The 14,343-nt window shown below is 43.1% G+C and overlaps 2 protein-coding genes across 2 annotated transcripts; one reads left to right on the plus strand and one right to left on the minus strand.

The window, feature by feature from the left end:
- Positions 1–611: 611 nt before the first annotated feature.
- LOC122243821 (histone H2B) lies at positions 612–1,179 on the minus strand. The gene has a single exon (XM_043001553.2). The coding sequence runs from the start codon at positions 1,063–1,065 to the stop codon at positions 667–669; it is 399 nt and encodes a 132-aa protein (XP_042857487.2). The 5' UTR covers positions 1,066–1,179; the 3' UTR covers positions 612–666.
- Positions 1,180–8,626: 7,447 nt separating this feature from the next.
- On the plus strand, positions 8,627–10,347 carry LOC122259842 (histone H2A). The gene has a single exon (XM_086538157.1). The coding sequence runs from the start codon at positions 8,628–8,630 to the stop codon at positions 8,997–8,999; it is 372 nt and encodes a 123-aa protein (XP_086394283.1). The 5' UTR covers position 8,627; the 3' UTR covers positions 9,000–10,347.
- Positions 10,348–14,343: the final 3,996 nt, after the last annotated feature.

Here is a 14,343-nt window from a genome sequence, read left to right on the forward strand (position 1 = left end):
TGTATATGTATATGTATATATATATATATATATATATATATATATATATATATATATATATATATATATATATATATATACACACACATCTATTATTTATGTAAATGCATGTACATGTCCTTATATACATACATCCATATATATATATATATATATATATATATATATATATATATATATATATATATATATATATATATATATATATATATATATATATATTGCGAATTACTATTATGATGTACAAGTATAAACATCTATATTTGCAAGCTGTGAAAATCATCATTTCAAACCATGGCTGTGATATATGTGTGGTCTTGTAGTGTTATTAGTGATATTTTAGTGTGTAAGGAAAGAAAAAAGTAACGGATATGGAATATATTACACATGCCTGGTATATAGCTCATTTATGCCAGATCAATATGTCATTCATTTTCTATGCAATGCGCAATGCAAGTAACACGATACAAGCCCTAGATAAGAGTTTTGATAAGCCCCTCGCCTAAATAAACAAACAGCTGACCCAAACCACGCGCCGCGGTGCAAAGTAAACAAAAACAACAAGATAACAACGCCCATGTCTTTCTATCTGCTTTATCACAATTTGTGGCTCCTAAAGGAGCCGATGTTGGTAGAGGAGGCAGGTAAACCGTGCAACCTTCTAATTTACTTGGAGGAGGTGTACTTGGTGACAGCCTTGGTGCCCTCACTCACAGCGTGCTTGGCCAGTTCTCCGGGCAGCAACAGCCTGACGGCGGTCTGGATCTCCCGGCTGGTGATGGTGGAACGCTTGTTGTAGTGTGCAAGGCGGGAAGCCTCGGCTGCAATACGCTCAAAGATGTCGTTCACGAACGAATTCATGATGGACATGGCCTTGGAGGAGATACCGGTGTCGGGGTGGACCTGCTTCAACACCTTGTAGATATAGATGCTGTAGCTCTCCTTCCTCCTGCGCTTCTTCTTCTTATCACCCTTGGTGATAGACTTTTGGGCCTTACCGGCCTTCTTGGCAGCCTTTCCGGAAGTTTTGGGTGGCATCACGGTGGTTATACCTTGAGTAAACATATAAGGATACTGGAACTCCCACCGAAGTGGAAGGGGACAGTTAAGTTAGACGAAGAGTTCAGGTGAAGAAAAACAGTCAGGAAAATGAAAGAAAGTCGTAGTTAGAGTAGTGGGAGGACGAAACTCCCTGTCTGACTCGTTAAGATATTGAAGTGTCATGTCCACTCAAAACCTTCTGGAGGGCCTGCCAGGTCGGAAGGTGAAAAGTCTTTGTTGTTTGTTGATTCTTCTTCTTCTTATCTGTGGGGGTGAATAAGTTGAAGAGGGTTGGGAGGAAGGGGTCTGGAACTTGGGTTTGGGTTAAGGATAAGGAATCTTTATTATTTATTAAATAAAGTTAGTAAAAACCAAAAAAAAAAGATGTTAGGATTTTTTTTTTTTTTTTTTTTTTTTTTTTTTTTTTTTTTTTTTTTTTTTTTTTTTTTTTTTTTTTTTTTTGAAGCGTGGTAAAGCGGAAGAGGAAGTGGTGAAAGGAGCTGGAGAGATAGTGAAAAGAAACTTGGGAGTAGATAAAGTGAGAGTTAGAAAGTTAAGTACAGTGAAGAGAGTATTAGCTTTTTATTGGAGTTGGTCTTGAGGAGAAGGAAGTTGAAGTGAATAATGGAAGTGTGTAAAGTGAAGAGGAAGTGATGAAGGGAGCTGGAGGGATAGTGGAAATGAAATTTGCGAGGAGATAAAGTGATAGAAGGAAAGCTGAGAAAGGTGGAGAAAGGAGAAAAGATAAGTTGTAAGACCAGGAGAAAGAAGTCAGAGAATAGCTTGCATGTGCGCCCTTAGTAGCTGAACAAAGCCCCGGGTCAACCCCTCGGGAGGCAGCCAGAAACCAGAACACCTAGCAGGCTATTTTTTAAGGGATTTTTTTTTTTTTTTTTTTTTTTTTTTTTTTTTTTTTTTTTTTTTTTTTTTTTTTTTGGATTTTTTTTTTGGATTTTTACATTCTGAAGCTCTGCCCACGCTGCACTTCGCCGACCTCGCACGTCACCTTTCACTGCTATGCATGATGTGCCGTGCTTGACGTTGAAGTGGAGCCCTGTGGGTTGGCTTGTAGTCTGGGTTAAAAGGTGTTAAAAATCTTCATTCTTCATTCTTGAACTTGCAGGTCCTCTTGAAGTTTACTTCGTTCTTGTCTTCTTGTCTTCTTTTAGCTTCTCCTCTTCATGGTTGCCTCCTTACATCATCGGTCTCCTGTACCTGATGCCGTGAATATGGCCTCAACTTCTTCAATGCCATTGATTCTGCTGAGGCTTTTGGGCCACCAGGCATGTGTGCCTTCTGGACGAACGTTGAGGCGATTGTATAGCTCCTCATCCTCATCTTGGATTTTTGTCCATCTTCTTCTGGCTTGATGGTGGAGTCTCTGGTTGATCGCCTCGATCCTTAGTCTTTCATGGATCTCTCGTGCAGTGACTACTTCGGGAAAGCGAATATTCAGAATCCATTTGCCTGCCTGGTTCTGAATAGTCTGTAGCTGCATCATCTGCCTTCTGGAAATGGTGTGAGTAGGCACTGGCGGGTATTCCATGATGGGCCGCACTAGGGCTTTATAAATGTAGAGCTTGGTTTCAGTACTCAGTGTCTGGAACCTTCTGATCTTGTTCAGCTGATGTTTAGCTTTGGTTGCTCTTTCATTTATGTGAGGGACAATTCCTCTTCTGCTAATTGTTAGCCCTAGTATCTTTCCTTTGTCACAGTAGTCCACTGCTTCCTCGTCCACTATCAGATCTGCTGTCTTGAACTTGGCCACAGGAATGACTTGGAATTTTCTCATGTTGGTTGAGATCTTCCACTGTCTTTCATATCGATTGATGGTCTCTATGGCTCTGGCAGTTCTGAGTGCCATCATCTCGATCGATCTCCCTTCATACTTGATTATCTGAGTGATGTCGTCGGCATACATATAGTGATTGCTGCCATGTGATGGTTCAGGCAGATCTGCTGTATAGATTGTGAACAGTGTCGGTGAGAGGCAGCTTCCCTGTGGAACTCCACTCATGAGGGGAATTGTTTCGCCGACTGTATTGCCGACGACTATTCTTGCACTCCGACTTTCAACAAAGTCACACAATAGCTTGGTCAAGGACGTCGGGAGATTCAGCCTGATGATCTTAAGTTTCAGGCCTGTGTGCCAAACTTTGTCGAAGGCTTTGGCCACATCTCTCAGAACCACATTGACTTGGTTCCTTTCGCTCATGGCATTGGCGATTTCTTCATATATGATTGCAATGGCTGTTGATGTTCCTCTGCCTGGTCTGAAGCCATGTTGCCTGGGATTTTGTAAATCGTTAATCTCCAGGTGATTTCGCAATCTTATGTTCAGTATCTTTTCAAAGACTTTGCCTGGGACTTCCAGCAGAGATATTGGTCTGTAATTCTCTACTTTTCTTGGATTTTTCCCGGCTTTTGGTATCATCCTGACTCTTGCTTCCTTGAAGTGGTCAGGGAAGTAGCCAGCAGTGAGAGAGGCATTGTATATGTTTGCCAGTCTCAGCAACATCTTGTTTGGAAGATTTTGCAGGATTGTTTTGTTGATCCTGCTTTTGCCTGGAGCAGTTCTATTCTTGAAACTCTGAATAGTTCTTTTGACATCTGTGGGGTTGATCTTGGTCATTAGTGGATCTGTGGGGTCCAGTCTAGTGAAGTCAGAAGCAGCTTCTGGATATAGGAGGTGCATGTGCCTTCCTATTTCCTCTATGATGGTCTCCTCAAAATCACTGTCAAAGTTCTCTTCTTCTTCTTCGGTAATTCGGAAACAATTTCTCCAGTAATTTCTGAACAGGATTTCTTGTTCTTCTTCTTCATAAATCTTCTCATCCTGTTCGTTGAGGAGGTAGCTACTTCTGCTTTCACTTCTTCCCATCAGTTTCTTTATTCCTGACCAGAAGGACTGTGGATCTTTTCGGTCCCATTCCACTTTTCGAACAAGTTCTTCCCACTTGTCATTTGCTGCTCTCCTCCACTGGTTAGAGAGTTCTCTTTGCAAGCTTCTATATCTTGCTCTCAGCTCTTGTGTCCATCCATGAATCCCTGCATAGTGCTGCAGGTGATTCGACTGTATATTTAGCAGTCTTACTTCAGCTGTTAGCCTTGGATGGGGGATAGTCCTGTGGTTGCTCTTGGGTACATGATGAGCAAGTGCAGCTTCAACATCGCTGTACCACTTTTCGACTTCCTCGTCAATCTCTTCCAATGTTGCAGTCCTCAAGTTGGCTGCAGGCTTGGACTGGAGCTCATCCTTGAATCCTCCCCAATTAGCCATTCTAAAGTTGAATCTGCTACAGTTTAGGCTTTTCAGGATTGGGTTGGATGATATCTTGAGGATGATGGGCAGGTGATCACTGGTGCTTGCAGGGCCTGGTTCCATGATCACGTTGTGATGGGCTTGGTTATTGCACAGTGCAATATCTGGTTTGGTTGCTGTGTTCCCTGTGATGTAAGTAGGGAAGTCTGGTCCCATGTGGATTAGATCTCCATCAGCAACCATTCTAGCAATAGCATTGCCAACCATGTTGCCTGCTCTATTGTTTAGCATTGGATGGTTGGCATTGAGGTCTCCCACTATGTATGTGGGTAATCTTCGTCGAAGTAGGCTGTACAAGTCTTGCAGTGGCACAATTGCCCTTCTTGGAGGCAGATACATTGTAGCCACTACTATTGGACCTCTGCTGGTCTCTATCTCCATTGCCAGCATTTCGTCAAAGTCGTCGAGAATCTTATGTTTGATTTCTCTTCTGACTGCTATTGCTATGCCATCACTTGCTTCTCCAGTCCTGTTCCTCTGATAACATAAGTAGGGGAACAGTTTCAGCCTGTCTGTGTCCTTCAAACCATGACTGTTGATCAGGACTACATCTGCATTTAGGGCTCTATACATGCCCGACAGTTCGTTCCTACGAACCATAGTCCACTTGAGGACGTTCTGCTGAACTACAGTGATGGTGTGATTCACTTGGATTTGGCTGCAGGTCCATCTTCATGCCTCTCTTGGGACTCATCATAGCCATTCCTCCTCTTCCTGTAGGACTCAGGGTCGAGGTAGGTGATAGCCACACCAACGAGATTTAGGGAGGCTGCCCTAATTCTCCTATCTATGATACTGGCACATTCATCAGATTTCAGCTTCTGATTGTTGTAGGAGTATTTCATCCTGCCATTCTTGATGTATTCTGCAACATCATCATCATCAATATTGCCGTTTGTAACGGTTTTCTCGGCAGTGTACAGGATGACTCCTACAGCTTTGCCCTTTGCTTCCCTGGCCTTCTTCACATTCTTGCACCTGTGTGGGGATGGCACCCTCACATACTGGGGTGCTGGTGCAGTGGGCTCTTCCAGTGGCGGCATTTCTTCTTCAAGAACTGGCAGATCTGGCATTTCTTCTTCTTCAGGTGCTTCTGTGGGGGTTTCTGTAGGGAGCATAACCCTCAGGATGCCTGCCGAATTTACATCATTTGGAAGGTCCATCTCAGGGAGGTTATTTCGCCTCAAGGCTAGCTTTGCTTGTTCTGCAAAGCAGCCTGGTTGGGCAAGGTTGGCCAGGTGGGCGTGCATTAGAGCTATCAGGGTTTTTACAGCCAGATTGTTGGGCAGTTGCATGATTGGAGGTTGAGTTTCTTTGATGGCCGTTTTTGTGATTTCGGCTGTGGCTTTGGCAGTCTTCTCAATTGTTTTCTCAACCTTTGCTGTAGCCTTTGCTGTATTCTTGACCACTTCACTGAGTAGTCTGTTCTCTTTCTGTACTTGCTTCTCTTGCTTCTTCTTCTACTTTAGTAATTTCCTTCCTTCTGATGGGACAAGCACCAGAAAGAGTTCTATGGTCGCCTCCACAGTTCAGGCATTTTTTGGTGGTGCTCTTGCATGCAGTAAACCTGTGACCAGTTTGTCCACATTCGCTGCATTTTTCTGAGTTCTTCTTTGTGCATTTTCCCTTTACATGGCCATATTCATAGCAATTCATGCATTGAATCACTCTGGTAAATCGTTCTTCCTCGATCTGGGCCGGGTTTATGCTGTAGTTGTATAAGATTAAACCTTGTTCCTTTATTTTGTTGGCAGTCTGTATGTCTGGGAATCGAATCTTAACGATTCCGTGCTGAGGCATCTTATACACTTCGTCAACTTGTAGCTTTAGTTGTCTGACCAGTTCTTCCTTGATCTCTTCGTTCGAATGGCTAGTGATGTATGAATCCACTTTCTTTATCACGATTGTCATCTTTGCTTTGGTCTCAAGGGGCATCTGGGGTTCATAGCCAGAGTTTTTCAGTTTGCGCCGAAAATCTGGGGACATTAATTTGTCAGCATCTTGAGATGTCTTAGGTAAGACAATGTAGCCATTCCTTGAGTCTATAATCCTTAAGAAGTGGATGCCATTGCCGAACATTAAAGAGTTTAGTTCCTGTTTCCTGGTCAGAGTCGGTATGCCTTCAAGATTTATCTTAATCTTGGTTGTGGAAGCCATGGTTCCACTAGCATATCCTCGTCCTGTCAGTGAAAAAGGTCCAATTCCTGCCTGTGTTGCCAGATTACTTCCTATATCTGACAACCTCCTCTTATCTCTGAGGAGCCTAACCAGGTTGGCTATGTAGACGGTGTCTAGCTAGAGTTGGCAGGAGTGTTAGAGTGGCCTGCCGCCGTTCCCTAAGCCTGACAAAGGTGGCAACCTCCGAGTGTTTCTTACAGTATCCCGACTAAGGGACCCCTTTGAGACCCCGGCCTTCGCCGGGTAAACCGCAGGGTTCGCCTTCAGAAACACAAGGTGTTATCCTAACGCCGAAAAGTGGTGGTAAAGGACAGGGGGGGACAGGTGTGTGCCTACAAGGATCTCTTGTAGCACCGAGGTGCTTGGCTCGAGAGAGCCGAGTGTCAAAACCCTTACTATGAAGGGATCTCTTTTAGTATGCCAACTCCTTAAAGATGTCAACTCCTTGGCATAAGTGTTACTCTCTTGGGATTAACTCAGGTAATCCAGGTATTCTTCTTCTTCTTGTTATAAGTGTTACACACTTAGCATGTAGACTATAACTCTTCCTTCAAAGAGTTGTAGATTCTTCTTCTTCTTCTTCTTCTGAGGCTTCTAAATAGCTTCAGATGGTGCAGGTAAGCTGGAGCAGGTGCTGTTATCTCAGGTGAGGTGCTTGAGTCCTTGAGTGAACTGTTGAGCTGCTGATCGGGTGAGTAAACACCGATAAGGATTTTTCCTTTTATGGGCCGACACGGGCGCCAGCCTCAGGTGAGTGAGCCCCAGCTAGTGGCTCAACGGGCGTGGGAACCGTTGCCATCTAACGCTATCGGTAAGTTTCAACGGTGGGCGCCTATAAATAGGTAAGCTCTGGTTTTGGCTTGCAATTCCTGGCTGTCTCATACAGCCAGGGTGTTGATACGCTTTGAGCTCAAGGAGACTCTGTTGGTCAAGGGCATGGACCTCCCCCACCCTGACTATGCCACAGCCCCGCCGTGGGCAAGATCCTTGATAGAGTATTCTGTCATGAACCTGTCAAGGAGAAAGACTCAGTACTCTCCGTCTCTTTTGAAGGCTGAGGCGGAGAGGAACATTGCAGAAATCACTCCACCAGGTAGTAAAACCTACTTCACGGATGGTTCTGTAGACCCCATTTCCCACACTGCAGGCGCCGGCTTTGCAGCAAGGGACGTAGCACAAGCTATGCGGGTGTCCGACAATGCCTCCTCGCTCCAAGCAGAGGCTGTCGCTATTATGGGAGCCCTAGCCCATGCAGCCCAGACGGACGGGCATGTTGTCATACATACAGACTCTAGGGCCGCCATTGACAGCCTGCAGCATAGCACGCCCCTTGATAACGTTTACCTTCTGACCACGATTCTCACTATTGCTCAGAGAATCCTGGATCAGGGTAGACGCATTATCATCAACTGGATTCCAAGCCATGTTGGTATTAAAGGGAACGATGTAGCTGACAGGCTAGCGGAGGAAGGCAGGAAAAAACCCTTGAGTAATCTTGTGGTGCATCCTAGCCGAGAACTGCTAAGGCGTAAGTTGATGGCTGCAGGGCAGGTCGGTGCCCTGCAGCGCCACAGAGAGGAAGCGAGAACCTCCCCCTCGGCCAGCTGGTACTCAGACGCCACAGGCTATGAGTCGCTGATACTCTCTAACAGACTACCAAGGCGAGCCGAAGTCAGTCTTCACAGACTGAGATTAGGCTACCCTTGTGCGTGGCAAATCATACCCACCATTGGGCATGATGAGCGACGCTGCAGCCATTGTGGCGCGCCGGACGCCAATTTAGAGCACTATCTGATGGAATGCGAGCACACTCGCTTCCTCAGGCAGGGCCCTGAGACGACAGCCACCGGGTTGGTAAGGCGGCTATGCCTATTGCTTTCCCCCTGGCAACTGGAGCGCCTTCAGGCAATCCAACCGCCACGGTAAGCATTCAGTTATGATGATCAGATGAGTCAGCACTTATAGCTGGCAGAGGCCGGGCCGCCTCGTGCATATAGCCCGGGCGAAGGAAAGCCTTCGCAAATCTCTCTGAACTGAACTGAATTTTGGCTTGCAAGGTTTTTGAGATACCTATAAAGCAAGCATCATGTCAGGTCGTGGAAAGGGTGGTAAGGTCAAGGGCAAGTCAAAGTCCCGCTCGAGCAGGGCCGGCCTTCAGTTTCCTGTAGGTAGGATTCACCGCCTTCTGCGTAAGGGAAATTACGCTGAACGTGTCGGAGCAGGTGCCCCTGTGTACCTGGCTGCCGTCATGGAATACCTGGCTGCTGAGGTTCTCGAGCTGGCAGGTAACGCCGCCCGTGACAACAAGAAGACCCGTATCATCCCCCGTCACTTGCAGCTGGCTATCCGTAACGACGAGGAACTCAACAAGCTCCTCTCTGGTGTGACCATTGCCCAGGGTGGTGTCCTGCCTAACATCCAGGCTGTGCTCCTCCCCAAGAAGACTGAGAAGAAATAAATCTTTCTCTCGGTTGCCTCTTTTCAACAACATCGGCTCCTTTCGGAGCCACAAAATCTCCCTAGAGATGTAATTGACTACTCTATCAATCCCAAACTAATAAACTAGCTACTCAACCTCAAACCCCAAGCCCAAATGCATAGATTGCAATATCAATGTCATATTCTTCAATAACATTGTCATTATACTCAACTTATCAACAACTCACCGATGCCCCCACAACATACTAAGTGCCAATCAACTAATTTACTTATCATCCACCCAAAAGCAATTTAAAATTCCAATATCAGTGTTCATAAAGAATGAGAAAGAGAGAGAGAGAGAATCAAAGCGAAAGAACACAAGAGAGAGAGAGAGAGAGAGAGAGAGAGAGAGAGAGAGAGAGAGAGAATCAATGCGAAAGAAAGCATAAAGAAAGAGATCGAGAGAGAAAGGGAAAGAAGGAGAGAAAGAGAGAGAATCAAAGCGAAAGAAAACAAAGAAATAAAGAAAGAAAGAGAGAGAGAATCAATGTGAAATAGAGAGAGAGGGAAAGAAGAAGGAGAGAGAGAGAGAGAATCAATGCGAAAGAAAGCATAAAGAAAGAGAGATAGAGAAAGGGAAAGAAGAAGAAGAGAGATAAAAAGAAGGAGAGAAAGAGAGAGAATCAAAGCGAAAGAAAACATAAAGAAAGAAAGAAAGAGAGAGAATCAATGTGAAATAGAGAGAGAGGGAAAGAAGGAGAGAGAGAATCAATGCGAAAGAAAGAGAGATAGAGAAAGGGAAAGAAGAAGAGAGATAGATAGAAAGAAGGAGAGAAAGAGAGAGAATCAAAGCGAAAGAAAACATAAAGAAAGAAAGAAAGAAAGAGAGAGAGAATCAATGTGAAATAGAGAGAGAGGGAACGAAGAAGAAGGAGAGAGAGAGAGAAGGAAAGAAGAAGAAGAAGGAGAAGAGAGATGGAAAGAAGGAGAGAGAGAGAGAGTCAAAGCGAAAGAAAACTTAAAAGAGAGAGAAAATCAATGCGAATTTGAGATAGATGGGGAAGAAGAAGAGAGAGAGAAAGAGAGAGAGAGAGAGAGAGAGAGAGAGAGAGAGAGAGAGAGAGAGAGAGAGAGAGAGAGAGAGAGAGAGAGAGAGAGAGAGAGAGAGAGAGAGAAAGAAAGAAAGAAGAAGAGAGATAGAGAGAGGGGGAAAAAAGAAGAAGAAGAAGAAGAAGAAGAGAGAGAGAGAATCAATGCGAAAGAAAGCATAAAGAAAGAGAGATAGAGAGAGAAAGGGAAAGAAGAAGAATAGAGATAGAAAGAAGGAGAGAGAGAGAGAGAGAATCAAAGCGAAAGAAAACATAAAGAAAGAAAAAAAGAGAGAATCAATGTGAAATAGAGAGAGAGGGAAAGAAGAAGAAGAAGAAGAGAAAGAGAAAGAGAGAGAGAGAGAGAATCAAAGCGAAACAAAACATAAAGAGAGAGAGGGAAAGAAGGAGAAGAAGAAGAAGGAGAGGGAGAGGGGAAGAGGAAGAAGAAGAAGAAGAAGAAGAAACAGAAGAAGAAGAAGAAGAAGAAACAGAAGAAGAAGAAGAAGAAGAAACAGAAGAAGAAGAAGAAGAAGAAGAAGAAGAAGAAGAAGAGAGAGAGAGAATCAATGCTAAAGAGAGAGAGAGAAAGAAGAAGAAGAAGAAGAAGAGGAAGAAGAAGAAGAGAGAGAGAGAGAATCAATGCGAAAGAAAGCATAAAGAAAGAGAGAAGAAGAAGGAGAAGGAGAAGAATGGAGGAATATGATAATAGAAAGAACAGAAAAATGATAAGAACAAGAGGGATGGTGATGGTGAGGATAAGGATGAGGACGAGAATGAAAAGAAAGGGCGAGTAAAAGTAAACGAATATGAACAGTCAGCATAATTAAGCAAACGAACTATACCTTAAATGATCAAACTCTGTATACGAAATAAACACAAAGCAATCTGTACGCCCTCTTGTACGCCACGAAAAAGAGTTGAGTATTTGTTGAAAAGCTCTCTGAGAGAGAGAATCAAGGCTAAAAAGAGAGAGAGGGAAAGAAGAAGAAGGAGAGAGAGAGAGAGAGAGAGAGAGAGAGAGAGAGAGAGAGAGAGAGAGAGAGAGAGAGAGAGAGAGAGAGAGAGAGAGAGAGAGAGAGAGGGGGAATCAAACCCCAAGCCCAGATGCATAGATCGCAATATCAATGTCATATTCTTCAATAACATTGTCATCATACTCAACTTTATCAACAACCAACAAAACAACTCACCGATGCCCCCACACCATACTAAGTTAATTGCATTACCAATGCCGCTATACTCAGTTCAATACCAATCAACTAATTTACTTATCAAAAATCAGTGTTGATAAAGAGTGAGAAAGAGAAAGAGAAAGAGAGAGAGAGAGAGAGAATCAATGCGAAAGAAAACATAAAGAAAGAGAGATAGAGAGAGGAAGGGAAAGAAGAAGAAGAGAGATAGAAAGAAGGAAAGAGAGAGAGAGAATCAAAGCGAAAGAAAACATAAAGAAAGAGAGATAGAGAGAGGAAGGGAAAGAAGAAGAAGAGAGATAGAAAGAAGGAGAGAGAGAGAATCAAAGTGAAAGAAAACATAAAGAAAGAAAGAAAGAGAGAGAGAAACAATGGGAAATAGAGAGAGAGGGAAAGAAGAAGAAGGAGAGAGAGAGAGAGAGAGAGAGAGAGAAGGAAAGAAGAAGAAGAAGAAGAAGAAGAAGAAGAAGAAGAAGAAGAAGAAGAAGAGATGGAAAGAAGGAGAGAGAGAGAGAGAGTCAAAGCGAAAGAAAACTTTAAAGAGAGAGAAAATCAATGCGAATTTGAGATAGAGGGGAAGAGAGAGAGAGAGAGAGAGAGAGAGAGAGAGAGAGAGAGAGAGAGAGAGAAGAAGAGAGATAGAGAGAGGGGGGAAGAAGAAGAAGGAGAGAGAGAGAGAGATCAATGCTAAAAAGAGAGAGAGGGAAAGAAGAAGAAGAAGAAGAAGAGAGAGAGAGAGATCAATGCTAAAAAGAGAGAGAGGGAAAGAAGAGGAAGAAGAAGAAGAAGAAGAGAAAGAGAAAGAGAAAGAGAATCAAAGCGAAACAAAACATAAAAAGAGAGAGGGAAAGAAGGAGAAGAAGGAGAGAGGGAAAGAAGAAGAGAGAGAATCAGAGCGAAACAAAGCATAAAAGGATAGGCAGAGAGAGAGGAAAAGAAGGAGAAAGAAAGAAAGAGAGAAAGAGAAACAGAGAGAGAGAGAGAAAGAGAATCAAAGCGAAACAAAACATAAAAAGAGAGAGGGAAAGAAGGAGAAGAAGAAGGAGAGGGAAAGAGGAAGAGGAAGAGGAAGAGGAAGAAGGAGAAGGAGAAGAAGAAGAAGAAGAAAGAGAGAGAGAATCAAAGCGAAACAAAACATAAAAAGAGATAGAGAGAAAGGGAAAGAAGAATAGAGAGAGAGAGAGAGAGAGAGAGAGAGAGAGAGAGAGAGAGAGAGAGAGAGAGAGAGAGAGAGAGAGAGAGAGAGAGAGAGAGAGAGAGAGAGAGGGAGAGGGAGGAGGAAGAAGAAGAATGGAGGAACATGATAATAGAAAGAACAGAAAAATGATGAGAACAAGAAGGATGGTAATGGTGAGGATAAGGATGAGGATGAGAATGAATAGAAAGGACGAGTAAAAGTAAAGGAATATGAACAGTCAGCATAATTAAGCAAACGAACTATACCTTAAATGATCAAACTCTGTATACGAAATAAACACAAAGCAATCTGTACGCCCTCTTGTACGCCACGAAAAAGAGTTGAGTATTTGTTGAAAAGCTCTCTGAGAGCCCTGGAGATTACAACACACAGAGAGCAAGCCAAGTTAATTTTGTGTGTGTGTGTGTGTGTGTGTGTGTGTGTGTGTGTGTGTGTGTGTGTGTGTGTGTGTGTGTGTGTGTGTGTGTGTGTGTACGCGCGCGCGTGCATGTGTTTCAATATCATAATATTCATATATGCAACCATATCACGTTATTTAGAACAGTAAATATGAAAAAAATTATAATGCTTGTAATTAATCTTGTTGTGATAGGTAAATAAAATAAATAAGTATAATATCAATATGAAACGAATTACTAAAGCAAGGAAGGGACATACAGAGATGGAAAAAAAACGTTAATTATAAAGTGAAATAAGGAGCGGGGAGTTCAATAGGGTGTAGAAAGGGAGGCAAGATATCTAGCGGAGACATTACTGCATGCGGTAGGGGGGAAGGGATGGAAGGGAGGGAGGGAGGGTGGAAGGGAGGAACGAAGGAAGGAAGGAAGGGAGATAGGGAAGGAGGGAAGGAGGGAAGGGGGGAGGGGAGGGGAGGGGAGGGGGGGGGGGGGGGGGGGGGGGGGGGGGAGGGGACGGGACGGGACGGGACGAGACGAGACGAGACGAGACGAGATGATATGATATATGATATGATACGATTTGATATGATATGATATGATATGATAAGATATGATGAGATGATAATAAGAAAGTGAGAAATGCCTAAAGAAAAATACAATAGAAAAGAAGAGAAGAAGAAAGAAAGAAAGGGAGAAATACATAGAGGAAAATAAAAGAGAAGAGAAGGGAAGAAAAGAGGAGGAGGAGGAGGCAGAAGAAGAAGAGGAGAAAAGAATAAAGAGTAATTAATAAGAAGGAAGAAGGAGAAATACATTGCGGAAATACATACATACAGACACAAGAAAATATCGAAGGGGTTGACAAACGACACAGGAACATGGCGAATGAAAATATACCATACTTGCTGTAAATTCACTTTCTCTCAATAATAAAATAAATACAGTAAAATGGATGTGTACTCACCTATCGAACAGAGGCCCTGGCCCCATTTCCGAGTTGAAATTGCTTGAAGATCGGAATTGCTTTATGTTACTAAGATGGATTATCAGTTCAGAGTTCACAACGCACATACAGTAATTTTCTTTCTTTTCATTATTTCAATCGCACCGCACAATTTACACTTTTTTCTAATTTTCGCACCAGTACTGTGTTCACTCTTATAGATTCTGACTATAATTTTCTTTCTTTCTTTTTATTTCAATCGCACCGCACAATTTACACTGTTTTCAAATTTTCGCACCAGTACTGTGTTCACTCTTATAGATTCTGACTGTAATTTTCTTTCTTTTTATTTTAATCGCACCGCACAATTTACACTTTTTTTTTCTAATTTTCGCACCAGTTACTAAGATGGATTATCAGTTCAGAGTTCACAACGCACAAACAGTAATTTTCTTTCTTTTCATTATTTCAATCGCACCGCACAATTTACACTTTTTCTAATTTTCGCACCAGTACTGTGTTCACTCTTATAGATTCTGACTGTTCCTCTATAGCCCGGTA

The sequence above is a fragment of the Penaeus japonicus genome, unplaced genomic scaffold (assembly GCF_977035675.1).
Source record: "Penaeus japonicus unplaced genomic scaffold, GWHDUDI00000001_assembly GWHDUDI00000006, whole genome shotgun sequence".
Classification (NCBI taxonomy): domain Eukaryota; kingdom Metazoa; phylum Arthropoda; class Malacostraca; order Decapoda; family Penaeidae; genus Penaeus; species Penaeus japonicus.

Bases quoted from the DNA above. Each gene is read 5' to 3' on its own strand.
- LOC122243821 (XM_043001553.2), bottom strand. From the start codon at position 1,065: ATGTTTACTCAAGGTATAACCACCGTGATGCCACCCAAAACTTCCGGA.
- LOC122259842 (XM_086538157.1), top strand. From the start codon at position 8,628: ATGTCAGGTCGTGGAAAGGGTGGTAAGGTCAAGGGCAAGTCAAAGTCC.